Source organism: Elgaria multicarinata, chromosome 7 (assembly GCF_023053635.1).
Source record: "Elgaria multicarinata webbii isolate HBS135686 ecotype San Diego chromosome 7, rElgMul1.1.pri, whole genome shotgun sequence".
NCBI classification, from domain to species: Eukaryota; Metazoa; Chordata; class Lepidosauria; order Squamata; family Anguidae; genus Elgaria; species Elgaria multicarinata.
The window spans coordinates 6498876-6511317 of record NC_086177.1 but is presented as its reverse complement, the minus strand read 5'-3'; the positions used below and the strand labels follow the sequence as shown (position 1 = coordinate 6511317).

General features: G+C 55.1%; 1 protein-coding gene across 1 annotated transcript; it reads right to left on the bottom strand.

Annotated features, from left to right (window-relative positions):
* Positions 1–878: 878 nt before the first annotated feature.
* Positions 879–2302, bottom strand: INSM1 (INSM transcriptional repressor 1). Its single transcript, XM_063129712.1, has one exon. It carries the CDS (start codon positions 2300–2302, stop codon positions 902–904), a length of 1401 nt encoding a protein of 466 aa, XP_062985782.1. The 3' UTR covers positions 879–901.
* Between the last annotated feature and the right edge of the window lie 10140 nt (positions 2303–12442).

Below are 12442 nucleotides of genomic sequence, written 5' to 3'. Positions count from 1 at the left end.
GTCTTCTTAGAAATGAGTCCTATTGAGTTCAATAGGACTTACTCCCACGTAACTGTGTTTAGGATTGCAGGCTTAAATGCACAGTGAAATGGCAGGAGAAAGGCGTCGGAAGAGGTGGGGAGCAAGGCGAAGCACATCAAAAATGATAAACACCATAATTAATAATAAATAACCAATAAATAACAATTACACATAAATCAACATATACACATAGCGTCAAGATATGGTTCTACTTCGAAAATGAACGAAAACGTAACGTTGGCATGTCATAGCGTTAAGGCAGCTTCTACAACATTTTTTTTTTCTGGAGACCAACAACAATAAAGTCAAGGCATTTGTGGCTATACTAACCAAAGTTATATCTTTAAGCAAGTTGATTTTGTTCACATACAAAATAAGAAGAATAGTCATAATTAAAAAAAAAAAAAGGTAAAGCCAGATCCCAGCGGTTCACAAGCCATAATAAAGCTAATCAAGTGGGTAAAAGGTTCAGTTCATAGCCTGTGAAATGTAAAGGCATCCATCATCATTCCTCAAGATTGACTCGGGGCTGAGGGAGAGAGGAGGGGAATCTTTAAACCAACCCCAAGACTCTGGACGCGGGAGCAGCCGCGGAGTGCAGTAGTGAGTGGGGAGGCTGCTCCAGAGTCAGTGCCTTCAACGGGGGGGGGGGGGGCATAAATAGAGAGAAGCCTTAAGCACCATAGATGTGCAGCGGCAACCAGGGCGGGAGTCCTACAGGAGGGCGGCGGCGGCGGCGGCGGCGGCCGTGGCGATGGCAGCTGGAGAGGGTCGTCGGTCGTCGGGCTGCCCTGGAGTCCCGCGGCGCAGTCCCGCGGCTGCCCTCGGCTGGGCGTCGGCACTGGCTGGTGCTGGAGGCGAAGGCACAGCTGGGCTCCCTCTAGCAGGCGGGGCGCACGGGCACCTGGAGCAGGATGACCTGCCGGTTCTCCGACGGGTGGCACTTGTTGATGTGCCGCGTGAGGCCCGGCGAGCTGTAGAAAGTGGCCGGGCAGTACTTGCAGGGGAAGGCTTGGGCGGCGTGGAGGAGGCGCAGGTGGCGCTCCTGCCCGCTCTTGCTCGGGAAGCTCTCGCCGCACACCGGGCAGGGGTGGCACTCCCCGGGCAAGCACAGCGGGCCGTGGCCGGCCGCCGCCGCCGCCGCCGCCGCCTCCTCAGAGCAGGGCTCGGGCGGTTGCCGGGTCTGGGGCAGCCCGTCGAGGGGCTCGTGGTGGACGGGCAGGTGCTTGCGCAAGGCGCTCTGGCGTCGGAAGCGTTTGGCGCAGCGCGGGCAGGGGAACTCCTCGGCCCCGGACTCCGGCTCTCCTCCGCTGCTGCCGCCGCCGCCGCCGCCGCCGCCGCTCCCGGGGCTCGGCGTGTCCCGCTCGCTGCCGCTGCCGCCGCCGCCCGCCTTGGCAGGCTCCTCGAGCACGGCCTTGGCCTTGGCCGCGGCGGCGGGGGCGCTGGGGGGCCGGGGCTTGTGCCAGCGGCGGTGCGAAGCCAGGTTGGCCGGGCAGCTGAAGAGCTTGTCGCACTCGGGGCAGCGGTACTCGACGCGCACGATGCGCGAGCACTTGTGCTGAGCCAGCGCCAGCGGGTCCGGGTAGCGCTCCTTGCACAGCTGGCAGATGAACTCGCCCAGCGGCTGCGCGCTCCCCGCGCGGGGGCCGCCCGCCGCCTGCTGCTGCTGCTGCTGCTGCTGCGTCGCCGTGGTCGCCGCCGTCGAGGCCGGCTCCGGAGGCCCCTCTTTGATGCGCAGCCCCAGCACGGGCGACGTCGTCACCTCATCTTCGAAGTGCAGCTTGCGGGCCGCCTTGGCCTTCCGGCCCTGCGGTCGCTTGGCTGCGCCCTGGCTCGGTCCGTGGCTGCGCTGGGGGGGCGGTGGCGGCGGCGGCGGCGGCGGAGGGGGGCCGGCGGCGATGGCGGCGGCTGCGGCGGCGGCGGCGACTGCCCAGAGCTTGAGCTCCCCACCAGGGCCCAGGAGCAGCGGCTCTGGCGCCGGAAAGGACTCGGCCGACACGGGCGAGCCCAGGTGCAGGCTGCGCTCCTCGCTGACCGCCCGCGCGGGGCTGTGAAGGGGCGCCGCGGAGGACGGGCCCTCGGGTGTGCCGAACGGCGGCGGCGCCGGGACAGGCAGAGGCGCCAGCTCGGGGGGCTCCGAGGCGAAGCCCGAGCTGGGCAGCGGCGGAGGAGCCAACACCTGCGCCGGCTCGCCTCCCTCCGCCGCCGAGTAGCAGCAGCGGGTCCTGTACGAGATGGGCGTGGGCCGCCGGCTCCTCTTCACCAGGAAGCCCCGGGGCATCCTCGGGCGGCGGCGGGAGGTGCCGAGGCGCCTGCCTGCCTCAGCCTCAGCGCGGCAGCCGCGGCAGCAGCATCCAGCGCGCTGCCTGCCTGCCTGCCTCCCTTCTGCCTGCCTGCCTGCCTGCCTGCCTGGCTTCCTTCCTCCCGTCCGCCGGTTCTCCCTCTGTCAGCTCGGCTGGGTATGGCTCAGCCAAGGAGCTGGGGGGGCCTTGGCCTCGCCTCCGCCTCCGCCTCCGCCTCCTCCTCCTCCTCACTCCGAGCGCTCGGTCGATGATGGCCCGCTCTGTGCGGGCGGCTCCCCGGGCGCTCCCGCCAGCGCGCCGCCTCCTCCTCCGCCTCCTCCTCCTCCGCCTCGTGGTGTTGCCCCCCCCAGAGGCCCAGCCTCGTCGCCCGCTTTTTAAGGGGGGAGGACAGCATTGTTCGTGCCTCCTGCTCCGCCCGGAGCCAATCAGCGCTCCCCGTGGCTGCTCCCTGGGCTTTGAGGCGGGCGGAAAGGGGGCCGGCGCGCGCCGGGCGAGTGGCTCCGCTAGGTAGAGCGCAGCAGATGCACCTGAGGGCTTCGGCGCGTCCCTTTTCTTTATGTCCCCTTCTCCTTTCTTTTTTGCCCCCCCCTCCTTTGCCTTTCTTGTGCCTCCCCCTCCCCCCTCCCCGGCACACGCCCAGCTCCGCCTCCTTTCACGGTCTGCTGCTCCTCTATGGGAAGGCGCACGTGCCTCGCCTTTGTGTGGCTCCTGCAGGGGGGCGCCGGAGCTGCCAAATCGAAACAGCCCTCAGCATGACAATCAGAGCCCGGGTGGGGGTGGGGGTGGGGGTGGGGCGAGCGCGTGGGCCGCGGCGGAGGGAGAGAATTGCCCGCTGCTCCGGGGGCGAAATAGCAACAAAGGAGACGAATGGGCCGAAGTATGTCAGGGAGGAGGCTGAAAGTGCGGAGTTAGAGGGTGGGGGGGAGGGAGGGAGACCCAAAGCCCCGACGAGGAAGAGGAGGACGCGCCGATGGTTGGAAAGCGCCTTTGGGCCAGGGAAATCCTGAGGAAAGAAACGCGAATAGGAATCCTGAGGCGAACGAACTGGCAGTGGCAGAAGAGAAGCAGCCCGCCGGCACGCGCAGCTCGGGAGGGGGCGCGCAAGAGGGAGAGGGAGAGGGAGCGCGCGAGCGCGCGTGCCCGGCGGCGCCTCCAGCCGCTTGTTGTGCTGGCAGAGGCCGAGGCTCGCCGCGTCGTTGGCGGCGTCGGGGCGAAGGGCTCTTTGTCCGCGGAAAGCAGGCCATCCCTGCGGCTCTCAGCCCGCGCCCCCGCGCCCTGGCCGCGCAGCCCTCGCCGGGCCTGCGCCGCGAGCCTCCGTGGCGGGGACTCCCGGGTTTGCAGCTCCTCCCTGCCGCCCGGTGACTTGGGGGAAAGGACACGACGCCTCGCGTTTCCAGCACCGACTAGAAAGCTGCAGACAGCGGGCTGCGACCCCCGCCAGCACACCCGAGGGACCTGTGGCTCTTCCAGGCGTTACCCCAAGGCAAAGCCGAACACGGGAATTGTAACCAGCCTTGTCTAATTCGTGCACGTCTGAATCGCTCACAGATCCTCAAACATCTGATTCACATATTCAGGCCTTTACACTTTTAAGGTGCAAACGCACTTGGGAGTGAGGCCCGCTGAACACAGCCAGACAAACTTTTGCACTGTGAACGTTGAATACACGCATACCAATCTTCGGATAGGCCCACAACAGAAAAGCCTCCTATGCAAAGAGGTCTTTATTTGGCGTGTAGTTTTTTAATGCAAGATACCCAGGAGAAGGGGTCGGGTTTCTTCTTCCTTCTGATTCCGGGTGCTGGTTAGGGCAACTCAGTGGTGAGATAAAGGTATGCTCAAAGGAATGTGCAGGGGTCCAGCCAGGGAGGTCCCATGTGCCTTGCAGGATGCCCTCCAAATCAGAGGCTAAGGTGCAACTGGCTGGTCAGCGTCGCAGTGTCCCCAGACGTCCACCCTCGCTTGTCCTCCCCACATTGGTCACCATGTACAGTGGTGCAGCGAGGCCCGGCCCTTGGGGACAAAGTCCAGGAACCAAAAGTCCGGCCAATGACCTCAAATGACCACTCAAAGTGGAAGATGATAGACGTAGTGGCAAAGCGGCACGTGGTCGCCTCAGCATCCTTCTAACTAAAACAAGCAAAACATTTTATAGTCAGGGGTCAGCCAGCTGGGCATGGCTACAGTCACTGATGTTACAATATGATCCTTTTCTACAACAAAATTGTGTTTATCCCCAAGTAAATGTGTTTGGCCTCAGAGCAGCAGAAAAGCTCCATTTTATTCCTGTAATCATGATAGTGCTACGATCTAGGTGAGTTTAACATACAAAACTGCACATGCTCAAAGTATTTCATTTAAAAAAAAAAAAAACCAGGGTCGGCAATTTGCCCCAACGTATCAGGAATGTAGAAGGAGTTGTAAAGATGGAATAGTGGTATGAAGAGGATAGGAGAAATGTGAATGATGGGCTTCGCAAATGAAGGGATACCCAGGGCTGTCTAAAGGAGGGCACCAGAAGACCATTAAGTCTACAAGCACCTAGCTGCACCACTACGGATAAACTCTCCTTGCCTCGTCCTTCTTGCAATTAAGGATGGAGGACTGCTATTGCCACATCCGGCAACGCTTTCTGACGCCATTACATTCTCTGGATCTGGGCCACTATCTTCTATGTAGAAATTACTTCAGCGTCTTCTTGAGTTGATGTTCCGAGGGTTTCACATCAGCACAAATTAAGAGGTTAAGCAGAAGCCTTTGTAAAAAAAAGAAAGAAAAAAGAAAAAAGGGAGTTGATTTATTCCAGTTTTCTTCACCTCAGCAGGGTTTGCTTTCTTCCAATTTGCAGGTGCAGCCCAGCGGCAGGGAGTTCTCCTGCGCAAACCTCTTTGTAATGTCTATTTCAAAGGAGCTTGCGCAGGAGAATCCAGCCCTCCCCTGGATTGAGTCCGGGTTTAAGACACCAGCTGGTTCAAAACCATCTCATTCGGTTTAAGTGGGCCGACGGTGGGGCGGCCATTCTGATACAGTGTCTTCGAAGTTGATGAAGACGCCCTTGGAGGCTCTGGGGGGGAGAAGAGAAGAAGGACGGGGCCGGAGGGGACTCGTGCATTTTAATCCGGTCCGTGCGCTTCGCTGTTTGACATCTGATGCTAAATCAAGGGGTCTAATCAAGTAGCCAAAAGGGGGGACGAGGGAAGAAAAGAGTCTGTCTGCCCGCTGGAGTCTCCTTCTGCCCCCCCCCCTGTCACCTTTGTCAAGGAAATTAACCTCTTGTTATTGAAAGCGAACCGCGGCCAATCTGGAGGAGCAAGAGGCGCGTGCTGCTGCTGCTGCTGCTGCTGCTGCTGCTGCGGGGGGGGGGGGGCGCCACACGGGGGCGGCGGCGGCGGGGAGAGGTCGCCCCCTTCCTTTCTAGACCAGGCAGGGGCCGCAGAGAGCCCCGAGACACGCTTCCCGCAAAAGTCACAGCTGAGCCTGGGGGGCGATCGGCGGGGGTTGGGGGTTGGGGTGGGGGCAGGGGCGGTCCGGATCAACAGGCCGAGAAGAAAGCGGCTCCACCGAAGACGCCGCTTCCTGCAGCTTGCCGAGGCGCTGCCCGTGGAGAGCCCTCCGCTGCAAAGGGCTCCGCGGCTCTCCGTGGCCTCGGCTCCGTTGCCTGCCTGCCTGGCCGCTGGGCTGCGGAGGTGCCCTGGCGCAGCCCGAGCCCGGAGCTGTTGGTCTCCCTGGTGCTGAAGGGAGGCGACGGCTGCGCCGAAGGCTGCTTGGCGAGGGGGAAGCCGGGAGCGCGACGCCGCTCCCCAGCGCCTCTCCGCCCGCGCTCGGCTCGAGCAACGGGCGGCCCCAGGACACCGCGGCAGAAGGCCCGAAGGCTCTTGGGGAAGGCCGGGGGCCTTCTCGAGGCTCTCAAAGCAGGGCGACGGAGCGAGCTCCGGAGGGGAGGTCTGACCCGGCGGCCCCATTGAGGCGAACGGCTTGGCGTGGGCGCCATGCGTTCCAGGGGGCTTGGGCAGAACTGGCTCCCAGGGGATTGTTGCCCAGGTCCTTTTTAAAGTTGCCAAGAAGAGCACAGGACGAGGAAGGGGAACGTCCAGCTTTTCCCTGATTGTATCAGCGAGAAGTAACGACCTCCGAATCCAGAGTCCCCATTAAGTCCGAATGCTGTGCTCAGGGGTGTGAATCTAATTCGGACGCTGTCTGCTCTCAACAAGTCCAGTCAGTGGCTCCAGCACACCTTTCCCCTACACAATCAGCCCCCGCCCCCACTCCTCTTCCCTAAATTCAATCCTATTGATTCAAAGGTAAGGAGTGCCCTTTAATTCGGATTGCGAGAGCTCCTGAACGCCAGAGATAAAGATGTTTCAACCGGTGGTTGCCCCAGTTACGATGTCAGGCCCGTGATCTCGTCAACAATTTTTGTGAACAGCCCAGAGAGCTTCGGAGGTATAGAAATTTAATAAAGAAATAGACAATTTTAAACTGGATTGAAAACGAGAACAACGTCTTAAGCAATTCCATTCTTTCACTCTAGACCACAGACAAGATCTCTCCCCACAAAAAGCGACCCATCCTTGGGATGGTTGTTTATTAATTTAATTGTTGAGTTTAAACCCCTCTCTGAATGCAAAAGATGGAAGAGCTGCCCCCCCCCCCGCCCCAACACACCCACTCAACAAACGAAAGTCATTTAGAGGCAGCGGATTGAAACAGCGCTAGGCATTAGCCAAAGGGGATCTTTTGAAAGCTATTGAGGCGCTGGGATTCAAAGGATCCATTTCTTGTTGTGGTTGTTGTTGCTGCTGCTGATTTTCCGCCCGGCTATCCACAGCCAGCTGAAATGAGAAGTGGGCTTGCTGCTTTCAGCCGCCTACAGTACGGAGGCATTGACACTTGAAAGGTACAAGCCGTCCAAACGAAGGCTCGCAACAACAGAACAGAGCGGAGGAAGAAAGGAGGAAGGAGAAACCTCACAAGCACCCTCTCGCAAAGCAGGTGCAAGGCGCGGCAGCCCCAATTTGCAACCAGTTAAAGAGCGCGCGTGGGCGGGCAGGCGGGGCGCTGGGTGCTGCTCCGGGATGGCAGAAGCCCTGTCGCCTCCGCCCTGCAAGCGAGCCCCCCTCCCCCCCCCCCAGGGACCGCAGGCTCCTGGCAGCCGAAAGCAGGCCAGTTCGGATCAGAAGCTAAGTGGGTGCGCTTCAGGACCGAGCGTGGTAGGAGGGATGGGTTGCTCTCTCAACACATAGGCTGAGGCCATAGCTAGACCTAAGGTTTATCCCTGAATCGTCCAGGGTCAAACCTGTTCATCTAGGTGACACACAGGGGATCCAGTGCTCAGGCAGGGGCAAACCCTGGATGATCCCAGGAGAAACCTGAGGTCTAGCTGTGGCCTGAGTTCGGAGGACAGGCTAATCAAGGGTTGTTCCCCATTCTGTTCCCATTAACACACACCGCCCGGCCCGTTGATTAGCCTGTCGTCGGAACTCAGCCACAGAGAGCACAAAGGAGACCGAGGACACAAAAAGAGTTGCCTTCTCATGTAAACAGTCTCCTTTCAATGCAAGACTAACGAAAGGCAGACCCAACGGAAACTGAAGCAATTCAACCCCAATGGCAGACATTCTTTCGTTGGAATCAATGGAACGTTAAGGCTGCAACCCTCTGCACACTTGCTTGGGACTCAGCCCTATTGAACTGGAGGGAACTTTTACTGCTGACTCGACATGTGTAGGACTGAACTGCCTTAACGCAGACTTCGGGGCGAGGTCCTGCTCCACGCTGCGTCTTATTCGTGTAGCAAGACACGCGTCCCAAAGGAAACACTGGTTGGAGGCGGCGCGTCACAATCCTATTAAAACCAATCTGACTACTACGGGAGAAATGCGAGGTGCCCAGGGCTGAATTTGATCCAGATTCTTTGCTTGCTTTTTGTTTCATTAAAACAACAACAACAACAACAACGATTACCCTAGTATAGGGGGAAAGTTTAAAAACAAACAAACGGACTAACGAAGAGGGACTCAACTAGTTCCAGCGCTAGGGTTCTGTAAGGCACCGAGAGAAAAGAAGGCGCCTCTGAGCATATGCAGGGATCTGTGACGCAGGAGGCACGCCTTTACTCTATCACTGAGACAACCACTCTACCATAAACACAGCGCGGGTTGAGGAGTGGAAAATGGCAAGATTTCTCTCTCCCATAGAGCATTATGGTCAATGCTCTAAAACAACACCACACACACACTTACACCACCCCTACTTCCTGCAAAGGGTGAATTTCGTGTGGGAGCTGAAGGGATTCTCAAGGGAAGCCACGGGGGGGGGGGGGGGAATCCAGGCCCTTTCCCAGAAAGCTCCAGAAAAGGAACCACGACGCCCCTGGCCGGTTTGCTTGTAGCAATCTCAGGGAGAGCAGGCCGGCCATGGTCTACCCAAGTGCTGAGCAAAATATGGAGCTGCTGCGTTCCTCCTGCCTTCCAGCCTTCTGGCCAACAGATGCAAAGGCTATGCAGGGCTGACTTACAAGCACGAAACATATCTTTTTAAATGTTTCAAAATTAAATCGCATTTGATTAAATTTTCATACAATTAAATCATTCCAAGCATATTAGGCTACATGTATTTAGCCTGTAGACTTTCGGCACCGATTATCTCTCCCCCCCCCCCCACCGCCAACCTTCCCACGCCCCGGCGATTGTACCCCTAGGGCAGAATTCCCCAACTTGGAGCCCTCCAGATGTGTTGGACTGCAACTCCCACCATGCTCCCAGCCAGCCATACTGGCTGGGGATGCTGGGAGTTCTAGTCCAACACATCTGGAAGGTACCAGATTAGGGAAGGCTGCTTTAGGGTCAGCACCCCACCAGGTTTCTCTAGCTAGGGTCCAGGCAGGGGCTGCAGCCATAGCCTTTTCTCCACTTCCTACCCCAAAGGAGGCCCAGGGCACCAGGTGTTCCTTCCCAAGTGGGAAACGAACAGTGGCTGGTGGCTCCTAGTTCAGTCGGGTCCAGTCAGAACTTGTAAGGAGCTATCCAAAGCGCTGAGCCCTGGCCTCGAAATGGAATAGGAGCCATCAGCCTCCACTGGAAGGAAATGGACTCTGTTTGGAGAAACTCTTAGGCTAGATCCACACTATTGCTTCATAGCGGTATTGAAGGGCACTGATATCTGTTGAGGCACTTTACACATCCCATATACCACTTCCATAGTGTTATTTCCTGCTTTTTATTCCACATTATCCAAAATATAACAGCAAAAGTCATTGCATGTCATAAGAGGTATCAATGTGCAAGAGCGGTATAGCGTGACTTACCATGATGAGATCGTAATGATTTGACACACGGGTGTACATCTACATTTAGTGCTGTTCCACAGATGCATTCTATGAACTTAAACAAACAAGCAACCACACGCTTGGCCTGGCTGGGATTGGGGCTGCTGAGGCTCGGGCGGGTGCATCTTCGATACCTCTTGCTGTATTTTTGATGCTGCTGTCCTCATTCCAGGCCTTGGGATCTTTGCACGTTTTCCTTTGCAAGGGAGGCCTTCCAAAGAGAGTGAAGCAAAACCCTCTGAAAGAGAGCGGGATCATAATGATAAGTGAATCCTAAACTTTCTGTAAACATGACATCAAGCCGCAGTTCATTATGGGGCTTTGGGTAAAATCCAACATAAGTCCTATTTAGAATAAACCCTGAAATAAACGGGACTTAGATTAGTCACGACTAACTTAAATCCCATTCATTTCAATGGGTCTACCTAAGGAGGACGTGGTTAGGTTAGGATTGTAGCATATTCCTCCCCTTCAACATTGGTATGTGAAGCTTCCAGTTGAGGCTTCCCTGGATCGGCATGTAAAATGGGAATGTTGCAATACGAAAGTAAAATTGGGGTTTGCCAGAATGCGCATTGACATAACAAATGCCCTTTCTCCTTTTTCACAGGCAGATGTGAACAAGCAAAAAGCAGCTCCAAGCCAATTGCAGTTCTGTTCATGTCTACTCAGAGTAAGTCTACTTACTTCCAAGTAAGTATGTATAGGGTTGCAGTCTTAATACCTCAGCTTTGTAATAAACGTTCAGTTTCTTCTCTGCGTTCTAGCCCTTACTAGAAATAGCTCCTCAAAGCAGAAATAAATCAAATGCTCAGAAGCTTTTGTGTCTCTTGTGAAAAAGGATGGCTCCTGCTTCTGTTCTTACACTGATTAAAGCCCTCCTTCACACGTCATTTTGCTTTTCCTACTCCAGCCACAAGTCTGTATTTCAGTGTAAAATCTGCAATGGCCAGCATCTATCATACAATTTGAAAATATCTCATGTGCTTTCTATTCCACATGAGGAACGTTCAGGGATCCCTCCCCCCCCCCCCAAAAAAATTGGTGGCAATCCTAAACACATTTTCCAGGCAGTAAGCCTCATTAAACACAATAGGAGTAAATATGCATAGGACTGCGCTGAGGCACCCCTAGCCTAAATAGGTCTGGCATCTGAATGTAATATCTCTGTGAGCTAAAACTCACATTTGCACAACTAGAAGGGAAAAAAACTCTTGAGGTCCAGTATTGGGGGAAAAGCGGGATGTTAATATAAAATATACCACCACCACTACTACTACTACTACCACCACTAATAATAATAATAATAATAATAATAATATTAATATTATTAATCGTGCTCTTCGCTCCTCTGATGCCATGTTTCTCGCCTGCCCAAGGGCCTCTACTTCCCTTGCTCGGCTTCGTCCATTTTCGTCTGCTGCCCCTTACGCCTGGAACGCTCTTCCAGAACATTTGAGAACTACAAGTTCAACCACAGCTTTTAAAGCTCAACTAAAAACTTTTCTTTTTCCTAAAGCTTTTAAAACTTGATGTTGTGCAGACTTCTACTGTTACTTTCTACTGTTAGTTTTACCCTACCCTGTGCCTGCTTACCCTTCCCTGTACCTGTTGGCATTCTCTTCCCCTCCTTATTGTTTTACTATGATTTTATTAGATTGTAAGCCTATGCGGCAGAGTCTTGCTATTTACTGTTTTACTCTGTACAGCACCATGTACATTGATGGTGCTATATAAATAAATAATAATAATAATAATAATAATAATAATAATAATAATAATAGAGCAGCCGAGAAGGAAAAAGAGGCTCAAAAGTGCTTCGAGTGGAAGTGTCATTGGAGTTAACTGCTTTTCCTAATTTTACTGTCTGAATCGGTTCCACGCAGACCACGACTGCTTCAAAACGGTTTATAACAGTAGTGACAATAGTTGGGGCAGAGGACACACTCCATATACAGCTTTCAAACCGTTTTCACAGTGTCATATCCTGCTTGGTGTAGATCTGGCTCTTTCATAGATTAAGGCTGCTTTCTCCCCATGTATATGCTCAAGAGGGAGGCCTGGTTCAAACTTGCTTGATTGTCCTGATTTCTCTACATTTGGGGTTAGACCCAGATTTAGTGATACTTACAGCAGACCCATTAAAATCAATGGGACTTCAGTTAGTCATGACTAACTGAAGGCCCACTGATTTCAACAGGTCTGCTCTAAGTAGAACTAAATCCGAATCCATCCCTTGATGCCTAGCAGCTAAAAAAAGTGTGAACCCATTCAAACGAAAAGCGGAAGTTTGAGGCGAAAAGTTCCCCTACATGGGTTTGATGCTGAGCACCGTGACTGAAGCTCAGCAGATCGGTGGCAGGGATGCGGGACCGCGTGGCAACAGCCTATGGAACTTTGATATAAATAAAATATAAATAAAATGGCATATGATATAAAATACTGACTGTGACGTTCTCTCCCCACATTTGGGGAATGGGAAGCTTTTCTTTGGATGCAAATAGCGGAATGGGGCTCAGTCTGGATCGGGCCGCATGGGCGGGCAAAGGGTTAGAGATTCCGTACACGTGAACATGTCACGTGTGAAGTCGTCCTTCGTAGATATCTCGTGACTGGAGGATGCCATTTAGGCCCTAGCTAGACCTAAGGTTTATCCCTGGATCGTCCAGGGGTCAACCCTGTTCACCTAGGTGACACACAGGGGACCCAGTGCTCAGGCAGGGGCGAACCCTGGAGGATCCCAGGAGAAGCCTTAGGTCTAGCTGTGGCCTTAGACCCGGGATGCAGCCTG